General features: G+C 43.7%; 1 protein-coding gene across 1 annotated transcript in view; it reads left to right on the top strand.

The window, feature by feature from the left end:
• adamtsl2 (ADAMTS-like 2) overlaps positions 1–17,433 on the top strand; it is a 205,363-nt gene extending 187,930 nt beyond the window's left edge. The window contains exon 19 of the mRNA XM_059638308.1: positions 12,921–17,433. Coding sequence (XP_059494291.1) covers positions 12,921–13,039 — 119 coding nt within the window. The 3' untranslated portion in view covers positions 13,040–17,433. The remainder of the gene's footprint in view (positions 1–12,920) is intronic.
• Positions 17,434–18,258: the final 825 nt, after the last annotated feature.

Here is an 18,258-nt window from a genome sequence, read left to right as displayed (position 1 = left end):
TGAAGGGAAAGTGATGTTATTTCCATGTCAGGATGGTGAGTGACTTAGAGGGGAACTTGCAAGTGGTGCTGTTCCCATGTATTTGCTGCTCTTGTCTCCTAGATGAAAATGATTGTATATTTGGAAGATGTTGTCTGCAGATCTTCAGTGAGGTTCTGCAGTGCACCTAGTAGGTAATGCACACTGCTGCTGTACGTTGGATGGAGTGGATGCTTGCAGATTTGGCGCCTATCAAGCGGGCTGCTTTGTCCTGGATCATGTCTTGCTGTACCTATATGCTAAGTTTATCATCTATATGCCAGGATTCTGAGATCCCTCTGTATCTCAGAGTTCTACAGTTCTTTCCATTTAAATAGCCCAATAAATCTGGATACAGAACTGGCTGAGCAATCGAGGACAGAGGGTGATGGTAGATGGAACGTATTCAGCCTGGAGCTTGCTGACCAGTGGTGTTCTGCAGGGATCTGTTCTGGGACCTCTGCTCTTTGTGATAAGACCATAAGACATAGGAGTGGAAGTAAGGCCATTCGGCCCATCAAGTCCACTCCACCATTTAATCATGGCTGGGCATTTCAACTCCACTTACCCGCACTCTCCCTATAGCCCTTAATTCCTTGCGAGATCAAGAAATTAACATCCCGGCCTCCACTGCGCTCCATGGCAATGAATCCCACAGGCTCACCACTCTGGCTGAAGAAAGGCCCCCTCATTTCTGATCTAAACTTACCCCCCTAATTCTACGGCTGTACCCACGGGTCCTAATCTCCCCACCTAACGGAAACAACCTGCCAGCATCCACCCTTTCTAAGCCATGCGTTATCTTGTAAGTTTCTATTAGATCTACCCTCAACCTTCTAAACTCTAATGAATACAATCCCGGGATCCTCAGCCATTCATCATATGTTAGGCCTACCATTCCAGGGATCATCCATGTGAATCTCCGCTGGACACGCTCCAGTGCCAGTATGTCCTTCCTGAGGTGTGGGGCCAAAAATTGGACACAATATTCTAAATGGGGCCTAACTAGTGCTTTATAAAGTCTCAGAAGCACATTGCTGCTTTTATATTCCAACTCTCTTGAGATAAGTGGCAACGTTACATCCTTAATCACGGACTCTACCTGCAAGTTAACCTTTAGAGAATCCTGGACTAGCACTCCCAGATCCCTTTGTACTTCGGCTTTATGAATTTTCTCACCATTTAGAAATGTCTGTATTCTTTTTTCCAAAGTGCAAAACCTCGCATTTGTTCACGTTGAATTTCATCAGCCATTTCCTGGACCACTCTCCTAAACTGTCCAAATCTTTCTGCAGCCTCCCCACCTCCTCAGTACTACCTTCGTATCATCAACAAACTTCGCCAGAATGCCCCCAGGCCCTTCATCCAGATCATTAATATATAAAGTGAACAGCTGCGGCCCCAACACAGAACCCTGTGGGACACTACTTGTAACTGGTTGCCATTCTGAAAAAAAGCCTTTTATCCCAACCTTCTGCCTTCTGTCAGACAGCCAATCCTCAATCAAAGCCAGTAGCTCACCTCGAACACCATGGGCCCTCACCTTACTCAGATCTTTATAAATGACTTGGATGAGGAAGTGGAAGGGTGGGTTAGTAAGTTTGCTGATGGCACGAAGGTTGATGGAGCTGTGGATAGTGTGGAGGGCTGTTACAGGTTGCAACGGGACATTGATAGGATGCAGAGCTGGGCAAAGAAGTGGTAGATGGAATTCAATCCAGAAAAGTGTGAGGTGATTCATTTTGGTAGGTCGAATTTGAATGTAGAATACAGGGTTCATGACAAGTTTCTTGGCAGTGTGACGGATCAGAGGGATCTTAGGGTCCACATCCATAGATCACTCAAAGTTGCTGGCCAAGTTGATAGGGTTTTTAAGAAGGCGTATGGTGAGTTGGCTTTCATTGGCAGGGGAATTGAGTTTAAGGGCTGTGAGGTTATGTTGCAGCTCTATAAACCCTGGTTAGACTACTGTTGGAATATTGTGTTCAGTTGTGGCCACCTCATTATAGGAAGGATGTAGAAGCTTTAGAGAGGGTGCAGAGAAGATTTACCAGGATGCTGCCTGGACTGCAGAGCAGGTCTTATGAGGAAAGGTTGAGGGAGTTAGGGATTTTTCTCATTGGAGCAAAGAAGGATGAGAGGTGACTTGATAGAGTTGTACAAGATGATGTGAGGAATAGATAGAGTGGATAGCCAGAGATTTTTTCCCTGGGCAGAAATGACTAATTTTAAGGTAATTGGAGAAAGATATAGGGGAGATGTCAGAGATGGGTTCTTTACACTGACAGTGGTGCGTGCGTGGAATGTGCTGCCAGCGCTGGTAGTGGAGTCAGATACATTAGGGACATTTAAGCGACTCTTGGACAGTCACATGGATGACAGTAAAATGTAGGGGATGCAGGGTAGTTTGATCTTCGAGTAGGATAATACGTCAGCTCAACAGTTTGCAGCAGCAGCGCGAGCAGGAGCTTGGACCAGGGGCCTGGAGGGAAGCCGGTGAGTCACTGCTTTTGAATCTTTAAAAAGCTTACTTCGAGCGTCGGTGCTTTCCATTTCTGGTTGCAGCAGCAGCGCGAGTGGGAAGTTGGACCAGGGGCCTGTCGGGAAGCCGGTGAGTCACTGCTTTAAAAACTTAGCTCGTGAATAGGCAGAGCGTACGCTGAGCAGGAGCAGACACGGTACTGCTGAGTAAGTGAGGTAATATATTTGTGTGGCTGCGTTACCCGAAACACTACTCGGGTAGTGTCTCCCACCCATCCTCCTCCTCTAACCCAAAAAAAGGTTCTGTGCGCCTCTTTATTTTTTAACAGTCTCTTTGGGAATTTTGAATAATGGGAACGGAGGTCAGAGCAGTTGAATGTTCCTCCTGCAGAATGTGGGAGGTAAGGGTCACCACTAGTGTCCCTGCTGACTACATCTGCGGGAAGTGCACCCAACTCCAGCTCCTCAAAAACCACGTTAGGGAACTGGAGCTGGAGCTGGATGTACTTCAGATCATTCGTGAGGTAGAGGGGGTTATTGAGAGGAGTTACAGGGAGGTAGTCACTCCTCAGGTACAAGAAAAAGGCAGATTGGTTACGGTCAGGGGACGGAAAGGGAACCGGCAGGGAGTGCAGGGATCCCCTGGGGCCATTCCCCTCAACAGTAAGGATACCGTTTTGGATACTACATAGAACATTACAGCACAGTACAGGCCCTTCGGCCCTCGATGTTGTGCCGACCTGTCATATCGATCTCAAGCCCATCTAACCGACACTATTCCATGTACGTCCATACGCTTATCCAATGACGACTTAAATGTACCTAAAGTTGGCGAATCTACTACCGTTGCAGGCAAAGCGTTCCATTCCCTTACTACTCTCTGAGTAAAGAAACTACCTCTGACATCTGTCCTATATCTTTCCCCCCTCAATTTAAAGCTATGCCCCCTCGTGCTCGCTGTCACCATCCTAGGAAAAAGGCTCTCCCTATCCACCCTATCTAACCCTCTGATTATTTTATATGTTTCAATTAAGTCACCTCTCAACCTTCTTCTCTCGAATGAAAACAGCCTCAAGTCCCTCAGCCTTTCCTCGTAAGACCTTCCCTCCATACCAGGTAACATCCTAGTAAATCTCCTCTGCACCCTTTCCAAAGCTTCCACATCCTTCTTATAATGCGGTGACCAGAACTGTACACAATACTCCAAGTGTGGCCGCACCAGAGTTTTGTACAGCTTCACCATAACCTCTTGGTTCCGGAACTCAATCCCTCTATTAATAAAAGCTAAAACACTGTATGCCTTCTTAACAGCCCTGTCAACCTGGGTGGCAACTTTCAAGGATCTGTGTACATGGACACCGAGATCTGTCTGCTCACATACACTACTAAGAATCTTACCATTAGCCCTGTACTTTGCCTTCTGGTTACTCCTACCAAAGTGCATCACCTCACACTTGTCTGCATTAAACTCCATTTGCCACCTCTCAGCACAGCTCTGCAGCTTATCTATGTCTCTCTGCAACCTACAGCATCCTTCGTCGCTATCCACAACTCCACCGATCTTAGTGTCGTCTGCAAACTTACTAACCCATCCTTCTACGCCCTCATCCAGGTCATTTATAAAAATGTCAAACAGCAGTGGACCCAACACCGACCCTTGCGGTACACCACTAGTAACTGGTCTCCAGGATGAACATGTCCCATCAACTACCACCCTCTGTCTTCTTTCAGCAAGCCAATTTCCGATCCAAACTGCTATATCTCCCACAATTCCATTCCTCCGCATTTTGTACAATAGCCTACTGTGGGGAACCTTATCGAATGCCTTGCTGAAATCCATATACACCACATCAACCGGTTTACTCTCATCTACCTGTTTGGTCACCTTCTCAAAGAACTCAATAAGGTTTGTGAGGCACGACCTTCCCTTCACAAAACCGTGCTGACTATCCCTAATCAAATTATTTTTTTCTAGATGATTATAAATCCTATCTCTTATAACCTTTTCCAACACTTTACCAACAACTGAGGTAAGACTCACTGGTCTATAATTACCACGGTTGTCTCTACTCCCCTTCTTGAACAGGGGAACTACATTTGCTATCCTCCAGTCATCTGGCACTATTCCTGTAGACAATGACGAGTTAAAGATCAATGCCAAAGGCTCGGCAATCTCCTCCCTGGCTTCCCAGAGGATCCGAGGATAAATCCCATCCGACCCAGGGGACTTATCTATCTTCACCCTCTGAAGGATTTCTAATACCTCTTCCTTGTGAACCTCAATCCCACCTAGATACTGTTGGGGGGTACGATTACTAGGGGAAAGCAGTGAGGCGCAGGTCTCTGGCACAGAGTCCGTCCCTGCTGCTCAGAAGGGAAGGGGGAAGAGGAGCAGAGCAGTGGTCATTAGGGACTCCATAGTTAGGGGGACAGATAGGAGGTTCTCTGGGGACGAGAGTGACTCACGGTTGGAGTGTTGCTTCCCAGGTGCCAGGGTGCGTGATGTCTCTGATCGTATTTTTGGGATCCTTAAGGGGGATGGGGAGCAGCCCCAAGTTGTGGTCCACATAGGCACCAACGACATAGATAGGAAGAGAGATGGGGATTTAAGGCAGAAATTCAGGGAGCTAGGATGGAAGCTTAGAGCTAGGACGAACAGAGTTGTTATCTCTGGTTTGTTGCGCGTGCCACGTGCTAGTGAGGCGAAGAATAGGGAGAGAGAGGAGTTGAACACGTGGCTACAGGGATGGTGCTGGAGGGAGGGTTTTGGATTCTTGGATAATTGGGGCTCTTTCTGGGGTAGGTGGGACCTCTACAAGCAGGATGGTCTTCGCCTGAACCAGAAGGGTACCGATATCCTGAGGTGGAAATTCGTTCACGCTATTCGGGTGGGTTTAAACTAATTCAGCAGGGGAATGGGCACCAAAATTGTAGTTCGAGCATAGAAAAGGTTGAGAGTAGGGAGGTCTGAAATAAAGTTTCAGGGACGCAAGATGGCACAGGCAAGCAAGAAGTTAGTTTGAAATGTGTCTACTTCAATGCCAGGAGCGTCCGGAATAAGGTGGGTGAACTTGCAGCATGCGTTGGTACCTGGGACTTCGATGTTGTGGCCATTTCGGAGACATGGATAGAGCAGGGACAGGAATGGTTGTTGCAGGTTCCAGGATTTAGATATTTCAGTAAGAACAGAGAAGACCGTATAAGAGGGGGAGGTGTGGCATTGTTGGTCAAGGACAGTATTACAGTTGCAGAAAGGATGTTTGGGGACTTGTCAACTGAGGTAGTATGGGCTGAGGTTAGAAACAGGAAAGGAGAGGTCACCCTGTTGGGAGTTTTCTATAGATATGTAGAGGAAACGATAGCAAAGATGATTCTCGATAGGAGTGAGAGAGACAGGGTAGTTGTTATGGGGGGGACTTCAACTTTCCAAATATTGACTGGGAACACTATAGTTCGAGTACTATAGATGGGTCAGTTTTTGTCCAGTGTGTGCAGGAGGGCTTCCTGACACAGTATGTAGACAGGCCAACAAGGGGCGAAGCCACATTAGATTTGGTACTGGGTAATGAGCCCGGCCAGGTGTTAGACTTGGAAGTAGGTGAGCACTTTGGTGATAGCGATCACAATTCTGTTCTGTTTACTTTAGTGATGGAAAGGGATAGGTGTATACCACTGGGCAAGAGTTATAGCTGGGGGAAAGGCAATTATGATGAGATGATAAAATGTGAGGCTGGATGAGCACAGCAGGTCAAGCAGCATCTCAGGAGCACAAAAGCTGACGTTTCGGTCCTCGACCCTTCATCATCAGAGAGGGGGATGGGGTGAGGGTTCTGGAATAAATAGGGAGAGAGGGGGAGGCGGACCGAAGATGGAGAGAAAAGAAGATAGGTGGAGAGAGTATAGGTGGGGAGGTAGGGAGGGGATAGGTCAGTCCAGGGAAGATGGACAGGTCAAGGAGGTGGGATGAAGTTAGTAGGTAGATGGGGGTGCAGCTTGGGATGGGGGGAAGGGATGGGTGAGAGGAAGAACAGGTTAGGGAGGCAGAGACAGGTTGGACTGGTTTTGGGATGCAGTGGGGGGAGGGGACGAACTGGGCTGGTTTAGGGATGCAGTTGGGGAAGGGGAGATTTTGAAACTGGTGAAGTCCACATTGATACCATTAGGCTGCAGGGTTCCCAGGCGGAATATGAGTTGCTGTTCCTGCAACCTTCGGGTGGCATCATTGTGGCACTGCAGGAGGCCCATGATGAACATGTCATCTAAAGAATGGGAGGGGGAGTGGAAATGGTTTGCGACTGGGAGGTGCAGTTGTTTGTTGCGAACTGAGCGGAGGTGTTCTGCAAAGCGGTCCCCAAGCCTCCGCTTGGTTTCCCCAATGTAGAGGAAGCGACACCGGGTACAGTGGATGCAGTATACCACATTGGCAGATGTGCAGGTGAACCTCTGCTTAATGTGGCCAGTTCGTCCCCTCCCCCCACTGCATCCCTAAACCAGCCCAGTTCGTCCCCTCCCCCCACTGCACCACACAACCAGCCCAGCTCTTCCCCTCTGCATCCCAAAACCAGTCCAACCTGTCTCTGCCTCCCTAACCTGTTCTTCCTCTCACCCATCCCTTCCCCCTATTTATTCCAGAACCCTCACCCCATCCCCCTCTCTGATGATGAAGGGTCTAGGCCCAAAACGTCAGCTTTTGTGCTCCTGAGATGCTGCTTGGGCTGCTGTGCTCATCCAGCCTCACATTTTATTATCTTGGATTCTCCAGCATCTGCAGTTCCTATTATCTATGATGAGATTAGGCAAGATTTAGGGGGCAGGAAACTGCAGGGGATGGGCACATTAGAAATGTGGTGCTTATTCAAGGAAAAGCTCCTGTGTGTCCTAGATAAGTATGTATCTGTCAGGCATGGAGGAAGTTGTCGAGCGCGGGAGCCGTGGTTTACGAAGGAGGTGGAATCTCTGGTAAAGAGGAAGAAGAAAGCTTATGTTAGGATTAGATGTGAAGGCTCAGTTAGGGCGCTTGAGGGTTACGAGGTAGCCAGGAAAGACCTAAAGAGAGAGCTCCGAAGAGGCAGGAGGAGACATGAGAAGTTGTTGGCGGATAGGATCAGGGTAAACCCTAAGGCTTTCTATAGGTATTTAAGGAATAAAAGAATGACGAAAGTAAGATTAGGCCCAATCAAGGATAGTAGTGGTAAGTTGTGTGTGGACTCAGATGAGATAGGGGAAGCACTAAATGAATATTTTTCGACAGTATTCACTCTAGAAAACGACAATATTGTCGAGGAGAATACTGCGATACAGGCTACTAGACTAGGTGGAATTGAGGTTCACAAGGAAGAGGTATTAGAAATCCTTCAGAGGGTGAAGATAGATAAGTCCCCTGGGCCGGGTGGGATTTATCCGCGGATCCTCTGGGAAGCTAGGGAGGAGATTGCCGAGCCTTTGGCATTGATCTTTAACTCGTCATTGTCTACAGGAATAGTGTTAGATGACTGGAGGATAGCAAATGTGGTTCCCCTGTTCAAGAAGGGGAGTAGAGACAACCGTGGTAATTATAGACCAGTGAGCCTTACCTCAGTTGTTGGTAAAGTGTTGGAAAAGGTTATAAGAGATAAGATTTATAATCATCTAGAAAAGAGTAATTTGATTTGGGGATAGTCAACATGGTTTTGTGAAGAGAAGGTCGTGTCTCACAAACCTTATTGATTTCTTTGAGAAGGTGCCTAAACAGGTAGATGAGAGTAAACCGGTTGATGTGGTGTATATGGATTTCAGCAAGGCGTTCAATAAGGTTCCCCACAGTAGGCTATTGTACAAAATGCGGAGGAATGGGATTGTGGGAGATATAGCAGTTTGGATCAGAAATTGGCTTGCTGAAAGAAGACAGACAGTGGTGGTTGATGGGAAATGTTCATCCTGGAAACCAGTTACTAGTGGTGTACCGCAAGGGTCGGTGTTGGGTCCACTGCTGTTTGTCATTTTTATAAACGACCTGGATGAGGGTGTAGAAGGATGGGTTAGTAAATTTGCAGATGACACTAAGGTCGGTGGAGTTGTGGATAGTGAAGAAGGATGTTGTAGGTTGCAGAGAGACATAGATAAGCTGCAGAGCTGGACTGAGACGTGGCAAATGGAGTTTAATGCGGACAAGTGTGAGGTGATGCACTTTGGTAGGAGTAACCGGAAGGCAAAGTACAGGGCTAATGGTAAGATTCTTAGTATCGTAAATGAACAGAGAGATCTCTGTGTCCATGTACACAGATCCTTGAAAGTTGCCACCCAGGTTGACAGGGCTGTTAAGAAGGCATACAGTGTTTAGTTTTTATTAATAGATGGATCGAGTTCCGGAACCCAGAGGTTATCTTGAAGCTGTACAAAATTCTGGTGCGGCCGCACTTGGCGTATTGTGTACAGTTCTGGTCGCCGCATTATAAGAAGGATGTGGAAGCTTTGGAAAGGGTGCAGAGGAGATTTACGAGGATGTGTGTGTGTGTGTGTGTGTGTGTGTGTGCGCGCGCGCGATGTGTTTAGTGTGGTGCGGTCACCTATGGTGTGACATGACCCAAGATCCGAGTTGAGGCGATGCTCATGGGCACTGAATGTGGCCATCAGCCTCTGCTCAACAACTTTGCATTGTTGTGTCTTGAGAAATCCCCCCCGGTGAACATTTATCTGAAGATTGGATGCCGAATGTCCTTGACCTTTGATGTCTTCCCCCGCTGGGAGAGAGCATCCTTGTTTTGGTGATTGTTGCGCAATATCCATTCATCTGTTGTCATTAGCGTCTGCATGGTTTCACCAGTGTACCATGCCTTGGGGCATTGTTTTCTGCTGTGTATGAGAGAGACTACTTTGGCTGTGTCACATGAGTATCTGCTGTGCATGTGGTGGGTGGTGATCCCATGTGTAATGGTAGTATCTATGTCGATTATCTGACAGGACTTGCAGAGGTTGCCATGACCAGGTTGTATATTGTTGTGGGCAATGTTGTCCTGAAGGCTGGGTAGTACTGCGAACAATGGTCTGTTTAAGATTTGGCACTTGTTTGAAGGTGAGAAGTGGACGCGTGGGTCAGATCTTGGCAAGGTGCTCATCGTCATCAATTATTTGTGGCTGCGAAGAACATGGTGTAGCTTCTCTGCTCCCTGGAAGTATTGGACAATGGAGGGTACCCTATCAAATGTATCCCATGTCTGTCTTCTGAGGAGGTCATTAGGGTTTTTCACTGTGGCATGTCGGAATTGGGGATTGATGAGTTGAGCATCGTACCCAATTCCAATGAGAGCATCCTTCAACACCTTCAGGTGTCCTTCGTGTTCCTCCTAATCCAAACAGATCCTGTGTATGTGTCGGGCTTGTCCGTAGGAGATGGCTGTTTTTATGTTTCGAGTGGAAACTAGAGAAGTGCAGCATCATGAGGTTATCCGTGGGCTTGTGGTAGCGTGAGGTATTGAGATGTCTGTCCCTGATGGAGATGCGCGTGTCCAAAAAGGAGACTGATTCTAAAGAGTAGTCCATCGTAAGTTTGATAATGGGATGTAACTTGCTGATATCACTATGTAATTGTTTCCGAGATTCGTTGCCATGAGGTCAAAGGAAGAAAATGTTTTCACTGTATCTGGCATATAGTGTTGGTCAGATGTTCTGGGCATCAAAGAATTCTTGCTTGAACCTGTGCATGAAAATGTTGGGGTGCAAATCTGGTCCCCAGGGCTGGTCCGTGTGTCTGAATGAAGAACTGGTCGTCAGTGGTGAAGCTGTTGTGGTTGAAGATGAAGCAGATGAGTTGTTGGAAGGCTTCTGCAAATTGGTAGTTGGTAGTATTGAATTCTGAAGAGATGAATGTGAACTACTTGTCTTTGCCTTTTGCGACCTAATATGAAAAGTTTTCTCCTGTAATGGGACAAACAGAGGGATTGAGTGAATGAAAGCACTTGAAGAGCTGTTGGTGGCAGTGCCAGAACAGGAACTGTGGTGAAGTATGCAAAGTGAATGAGTAGATGCTCAATGGGTGGGCAGGGTTTATAGTTTGGGAAGATGTGAATGAGAGCTATTGAGGCTAGATGTCTCGTGCAGTAGTGAGAATAATAGACTTGGTCTAGAGTTAGAGTCACTGTGAAGTAGCAAAGAGAAAATGATGGCATTTATGTTTGCAGAATACAGATGCCATTGACATGCTTACAACAGTTGCTGTACATTTCATCTAAAATTATGAGGTGGCTATCTCCATCCACACTGGCAGCACGTGGTGTCATGGTCTGTTGTTGGGGGTCCTTAATAAAAAAGGCAGCCTTCCCCTCAACTCAGTCCTTCAGGACTTTCAGATCATGTTCACAAACTGGGGTGCTAGCTTCCCTTCCTCAGCCATCACCTTCCAAAAGGCAGTTGCGACACACACTTGAAATGGTAGTTTATGTCTTGCAGCATTCCACTTGGTGTGCACCTTGGATTTAAACAGTGTATGTGATGCTGGGCACCACTGCAGGAGACTGAGATGGATCATCCACTAGGAACCTTCTAACTGTAGATCGCTGTGAATGCTTCAGCCTTTACTTTCTTACTGATGTGTTAAGATGTTCCATCATTGAGGATGGAGATTTCTATGAAGCCTCCTCCTCCGGTAAATTATTTAAATGTCAACCACCATTCACGACTCAATGTGGCAGGACTCCGATTAGATCTGATCCATTGGTTGTCGGTTTGATTAGCTTTGTCTATCATAAGACCATAAGACATAGGAATGGAAGTAAGGCCATTTGGCCCATCAAGCCCACTCCGCCATTTAAATCATGGCTGATGGGCATTTCAACACCACTTCCCTGCACTCTGCCTTGAAGGCATCTAACATCCCAGCCTCCACTGCACTCTGCGGCGATGAATTCCACAGGCCCACCACTCTCTGGCTGAAGAAATGTCATCTCATTTCAGTTTTAAATTTACCCCCTCTAATTTTAAGGCTGTGCCCACGGGTCCTAATCTCCCCGCCTAACAGAAACAACTTCCTAGCATCCACCCCTTCTAAACCATACATTATCTTGTAAGTTTCTATTAGATCTCCCCTCAACCTTCTAAACTCTAATGAGTATAATCCCAGGATCCTTAGCCGTTCATCATACATTAAACCTACCATTCCAGGGATCATCCGTGTGAATCTCCGCTGGACACGCTCCAGGTCTAGTATGTCCTTCCTGAGGTGTGGGGCCCAAAATTGGACACAGTATTCTAAATGGGGCCTAACTAGAGCCTTATAAAGCCACAGAAGCACATCGCTGCTTTTGTATTCCAACCCTCTTGAGATAAACAAGACCATTACATTCACTTTCTTAATCACAGACTCTACCTGCAAGTTAACCTTTGGAGAATCCTGGACCAACACTCCCAGATCCCTTTGTACTTCTGATTTGTGAATTTTCTCACCGTTTAGAAAATAGTCCATGCCTGTATTCTTTTTTCCAAAGTGCAAGACCTCTCATTTGCTCATGTTGAATTTCATCAGCCATTTCCTGGACCACTCTCCTAAACTGTCTAAATCTTTCTGCAGCTTCCCCACCTCCTCAGTACTCCCTGCCTGTCCACCTATCTTTGTATCATTGGCAAACTTCGCCAGAATGCCCCCTCACTTGCTGCTTATGCTCTTTAGCATGCAAGTAGTTCTGTAGCTTCACCAGGTTGTTGCCTCATTTTTAGGCATGCTTAGTGTAGTTTCTGGCTCGCCCTTCAGCATTCTCCATTGAACTGTGGTTGACCCCCTGGTTTGATTGTAATGGTAGAGTGATGTATATGCCAAGGGTATAGGCATTATGAACCAAACCAAATGTATTGTCCAGCCCTAGTTGCCCTGTAAAGCTGATTTATGGAGAGAATTCCCTTTGAAACATTACTGTTCCTTGCTGTGAAGGGACGTACAACTGTAACTATGTAAAAACTTTGAAAATATTGGCCCAGTAACAATTAAGGGACAGCAATTCATATCCTAGTCAGAATCATGTCTATTTGTTGGGGAACTTGAAGATGATAATGTTCCTACATCATTGCTATTTCTTTCCTGCTTCATTTTAGAAGTAACTTGAGAAGGAGCTGCTGTGAAAGTAATCTTGGTGGGATTCTGCATGGTATTTATCATTGAGAAGAAATATACAGAACAAATTTAGTGATTTTATTTTGTACTGATGTTAATCCCCTTGTTTCTCACCTGTTTGTTATTAGATTGATAATCTGAATCTGACTTGTTCACTGTGATAGTTAATGCATCCTACACTTAAAGTTCAGCTTTTAATTTGACTGTTTAGGGTAGTGATCAGAAGATCAAATTTCAAGATGATATAGCACATCGATTTTAAAACGGTGTATTTTTGAATGGAGACAAAAAGAAATAACAACAGCTTCTTGAGATGCTAACAATTGCTGTTATTGTTCCGCAGATGACAGTTGTCAAGATCAACTTGGGACTAATTGTGTACTGGCAATTAAAGTCAATCTGTGTTCCCACTGGTATTACAGCAAAGCATGCTGCAGATCCTGTAGAACTGCTGATTCATAGTACAGATTGGCAGAATCACTGCTCCCCCCAACATGTGAATAAAAGAATGATGTGAAACTGATGGAATTAGTTTTACTGCAAGAATTGAGTGGCACCTTCCCTCAGAACCATGTGTGTTATTGGTAGCTCATCAAGTTGGGCGAAGAAATATTATGCTATTAAGCCATCAGGTTCCCTGGACATTCAAGTGTTGCATGCTGTCATGTATAGCATTCTGCCCATCACTGTATGGCAGAGCCATTGTACTTTATTTCAGTTATTCACTTATAAATTATTTTATTACCATGGCATCACATCTAATGCTACGGAACATGGAGACATGGTTGAATGAATATTAACTCTGCAAATTATCATGCAAGGCCATTTAGTGCAATAATACTATCATCAGTTTAATGTACTTCTATATTACATGCAAATGCTCAGTTAGATAATATTTCAATTTTGGTATGGTCTTACAATGATTATATTTTTAATACACTAATTTCAAATACTTTTCCATATAATGGAGATCCAGGGAGCATGGCTCTCAGTAACATGATCATTATATCAAATATCAAAACTTCCTGTAACTCTAGGACTTATTTACGCAGTTCATTGCCTCTTCCTCAATCAGTTCAATCCTTTTGCTACTTGTTGCATTAGCCTGTCTGTCTGTTTTTGGTCCATCTTCTTCCCTGAGAGGACATCTAAAAATAGTGTGCAAGGCTAATTCCAGAATTCTAGCACCACCACAACATATGTATATTTCACACCATTTCCAACAATCATTACTGGCATGGGGTAAGGGTACAAATAGCCAGCCCAAATACGATACATCAGTCTTCACCAGCTTCGTTGTGGAGATGGACATTTCAAACTCCACCCACTAAACACCACAATTTTGGTGGACCTAGGCCCCTTCTCTAAGTCAGTATGGTTCACGGCCTGCCAGAAGAGTCATAAACTATGGTAGATCCTAATTTTAGGCATCAACCAAAAAGTGCAGCCATTCAACATTCCCATGAATTGCATTGACCCTCTTATTTTCTCATACAGCTATCAATCAATCACAGCCATTTAAAGTAACAAGGCTAGAAATGTATCTCCGTTCAACACTTCTTAATCTTATCTAAGTAACACATAGACAATGAGTGAAAAGACTTCAAAACAGATAGTAGAAATGTTGATCAAACATAGCTTTTCCTCACGTTTGCAGTTACCTAACTGTTCCTTACTGGCATCTAAATGGATTAGCCACGTATATGTAATGATGCCCTCTGTTCAGTCTGTTTTTGTTGCTATCGTTGCCAGATTGTCTCATTATAAATGCCTGGCCAAGGTCGAGAATTACATCTTTAAGAGATTGTAAATTAAGCATTTTTCTTCCCCAAGGAATCTTCTCAAACTCTCTGTCCATTGTGTGATTTTTAGGAACATTTCAAACACTTGTCAATATTTCATTGGTTCTATATAAAGTGGATATTAGGAGAATGGGTATAGAGGATGCCCATGAGGACATGGAAGGGATAAGGAAGGGGGCATGGGCAATATGAGAGGGCATGGAGTTAGCAAGTGGTAGACATTCATCAGCATCTGCAGTTTTGTTTTCATTTTTATTTCAACATTCATCATTTCAGCTGGTCAGATGTCCTAGTAAATGGAGGTGGACATTCCACTTGGTGGCTGCCCATCTCCAACTTGCTGTGCTTCCAGAACAAAATTATGATGGGTGAGGACCTCCTTAAAGTGATAGACTTGTTTGGAACTCTGCCAACTCAGATTACCAATCTTCCTCACCAGAGTTAGATGTTTAGTCTCTGGGATACCAGATAGTCCAATATTTTGCATTCTTCCTAGGCTCCTTAAATCCACACATTGCCTTCTCAGTGAGTTTGTGGCTCAATCCAGCACAATACATCAGCTGTGTGTTGTGGCATCACCTCACGTTTCAGCAACTCATGAAACAATACTGCTTGAAGATATTCTCGGCTCTGATTTTTCTGAACTTTCCATGAAGAGAAATGACAGGGAGCAGTTTGGGTGGATAATTGTTTCAGTCAATATCAGTAAATACATTTGTTTACTGTTCCATGGTTAACTTGTTCCAAAGATGATGTGTATAACCATTTTTGTATAGGTTAAATATTTGGCACATAAAACAGCCAGTAACTTTCTCCATACTGGCTAATTAAGGCACTTTTGGGGTCTAGTTTTACAAATGGAGGTTGCCGATAGTAGAAATCTGTGTGCCCAGTAAAATTTGATCAAAAATTTAAAAACTCCTATTCTCCAGTCGTCTGAATTATTGTGAGTTTCAATTTCTGGAGGAAATTTGTTCATAGAAAGGACATCGTTTGGAGCCAGTTGACACCAATTTCAATCACCTACCTAAAAATAACCAGGAGCTATTATGCTCAGTTGTAGCCAAGTTAAAAGTATCCAGGAACCTCCCACCATCAAGACTCGCTGACAGGCTGCCAATGGTAATTGTTAAACATCTATATCTCCCGCCCTAATTGTACAACCGTGCTAATTATTCTGCTAAAGCCTATTGTTCTGTGTTATCCCTTCCCATAATATGATCATGGATAAACGTACAAAATAATGAGAAGATCCCAGTGTGTTGTCTGAATGTTTCTGGTTGTCTCAAATAATCCTAGTGACTGTGTTGTTTTATCTATGAATTGTGTTAAAATTCTGAATCTTTTAAAGAGAAAATAATATTCTTAATTAAAAATCTTGTACAGCTATGTCAGAAATTGTCTTATTGCTGAAAACATGCTTTAATGTAATATTTAATAACATGATATTTAATTCATCATTATTAATGATTGTTATGAAGATGCTTCGTATTTATAATTTTTGTGATCTTGAGATTGAAGGTATGGGGAGACCTGGCCTTTTCTTTATAGGTCAATGAAAAGAATTTTTTAAAAATGCATTTCCTGAAAGGAAGATGTCTTGTGATAAGTACTTGTTTACTCCAGAGCCCCTGCCTGGGTTTAGGACTGTCAGGTTACAGCTTCTGATTTGGAAAGTGTTTAGATTTTTCGGTTAGTGGCCAGCCAGCCTGGGAAGGAAAAGACCTTACCAGCTGTTTCTGAAAAGGTCCTTGTTATGGGTGCAGTGTGGTGATGGATCCCTTGTCCAGTCTAAGCTGTGATTTCCCTCCTAAAATGCGCACAGAAGAATCCCTGAGTCTGTTTGGCTCTGATTCCTAAGATATCTGCTTTGTGTTTGGTGAAATGCATGTTTGTGGGCCTGACTGCCAGACTGATAGTTATTTAAACATTCCATACAGTATCCTTTATTTAAGTTGTCAATGACTAAGACTTATTGGCTAAAAGTGTTTTTTTCCCCAGAGTGAATCTTTGTAGAGAGGTCTGCTTGGTTGTTAGTGCGTCTTGGATTATTTAAAGGGATAAATATTTATATTTTCATACCACCATATGATCAGCTATGTATGGTTATCAGTTTTGCATTGTCATTTAAATGTTTTGTTTATAATAAAATCATTTGTTTTGTGTTTATTAAAGGAACCTGGTTGATGAATCTTTTTAATTAATTTATAACATAGGCCAATTGCATGCTTTCTCTTTCAGAAACAAGATAAAACAAATAAATATGTGTTGTGACTAGTGAAGTAGTGGGACTAGAAAAAGACAAAACTCTTTTCTGACCTTGGTCATAATATAAAAGGAAGGAATCATAGAGGGATATCCAGTGCTAATGTTTAATTGGGAAATAGGGTGGTATTAATTATAAAATGATAAAAAGAAACACCAAGTTTATTGTTCATTAATCTCAACGGCTTTGGTAGTTGCTAAGACTTTTCAGGAACATGTATCACTGAGTGCTTGGAAAATGTCATCAAAGCTAAGTTAATAGAATCTCTGGACATATTGAAGTTACAGGTAAAAGCAGAAGCTGCAACCTGACAGTCATAAACTCAGGCAGGGGCCGTCTGTGGTTCTGCAGTAAATAAGCAGTTATCGTAAAATATAGAACACTACAGCACAGTACAGGCCCTTAGGCCCTCGATGTTTGTGACAGTCAAGGAATGTCTTGTTTTAAAAAGGTCCCACTGTCCAGGCATTGAACTCTTTTGACAAAAAATACAGGTATCCATAACCTTCTAAAGTTAACTGCACAAAAATTATTATACATGAAGCACCTTCAGAACACCCCCACCCAGGAGAACAAAATGGAAAATTTGGTAGATTGGCTTCTTTTTCCCCTGGCCTCATTTTATGGGTTAAAATATGCTGAGTAAAATTACTCTTGTACAAAGTATTCATTCTGCTCTCTTGGAGTTGGGGAAACTAGGAAAAAGAATATTGAAGTAATCTATGTAAAACCAGATCTTTATGAAAAATGATAATAAATAAGTTTGTCTTTTAGACAGAATTCTTCAATTCATTTTAAACAAAATGCATATTATTTCAAATATATCTGTAATATTTGTTACCGTTTACTTATGTCCAGAACAAACAGAATCACAAACAAGTTGTCTGTCATGGGCTTGGAGCATTTAGGATTAGTTTAAGGCCTGGAATTTCAATACCAGGGCAAGTGGTTAGCATCATTAACAAAAGGGGTGCTAGCTGCAGTCAGGTCAGCCAACCCAGGAAAGAAATTAGAGATGATGTTAGGGGCTATTTGGAAAGCTCACCTTGTTGCTGTGGCATTTGGTTTCATTCCTATTAAAAACAGGCCATCAATAGCTGACCTCCTACACACTCACAATGACCTGTCTCTAGCCCCGATACCAGGCTCTGCCCTACATCTCCCATGATCCTTTTATAAAAGGCTATTCCGAGAAACACTCTCCCTACGCCGAACTATGCTTCTCATGACTGCCGTTGTCTTTTATGTGAATTTATGCCATTTCCAAACCCATTGAACCATTATGCAATGTTTAAAACCAACTAGCCTTATAGTGACAGTATAATAAGTAATAACTTTTAAAATATAACAAAAAAACAGGACCATGCAATTCAGCCATTTGAGCCTGCTCCTTCATTTGATATGATCATGGCTGAAGTCATCTCAGCGTCAACTCCACTTTTCTGCCTGTTGTCCATTACCCTTGAACCTACTACTAACTAAAAAAAAAAAATCTCCTGTTTAAATTTTCTTGATAACTCAGCATCCAATGCATTCTGGGGGAGTGAATTCCACAGATTCACAACCTTTTAAGAAAGGTAATTTCTCATCTCGGTTTTAAATCTGCTAAACCT

This window comes from Stegostoma tigrinum, chromosome 29, assembly GCF_030684315.1.
Source record: "Stegostoma tigrinum isolate sSteTig4 chromosome 29, sSteTig4.hap1, whole genome shotgun sequence".
NCBI lineage: Eukaryota > Metazoa > Chordata > Chondrichthyes > Orectolobiformes > Stegostomatidae > Stegostoma > Stegostoma tigrinum.
Note: the sequence above shows the minus strand (reverse complement) of the source record. Positions and strands in the feature narration are given on the sequence as shown.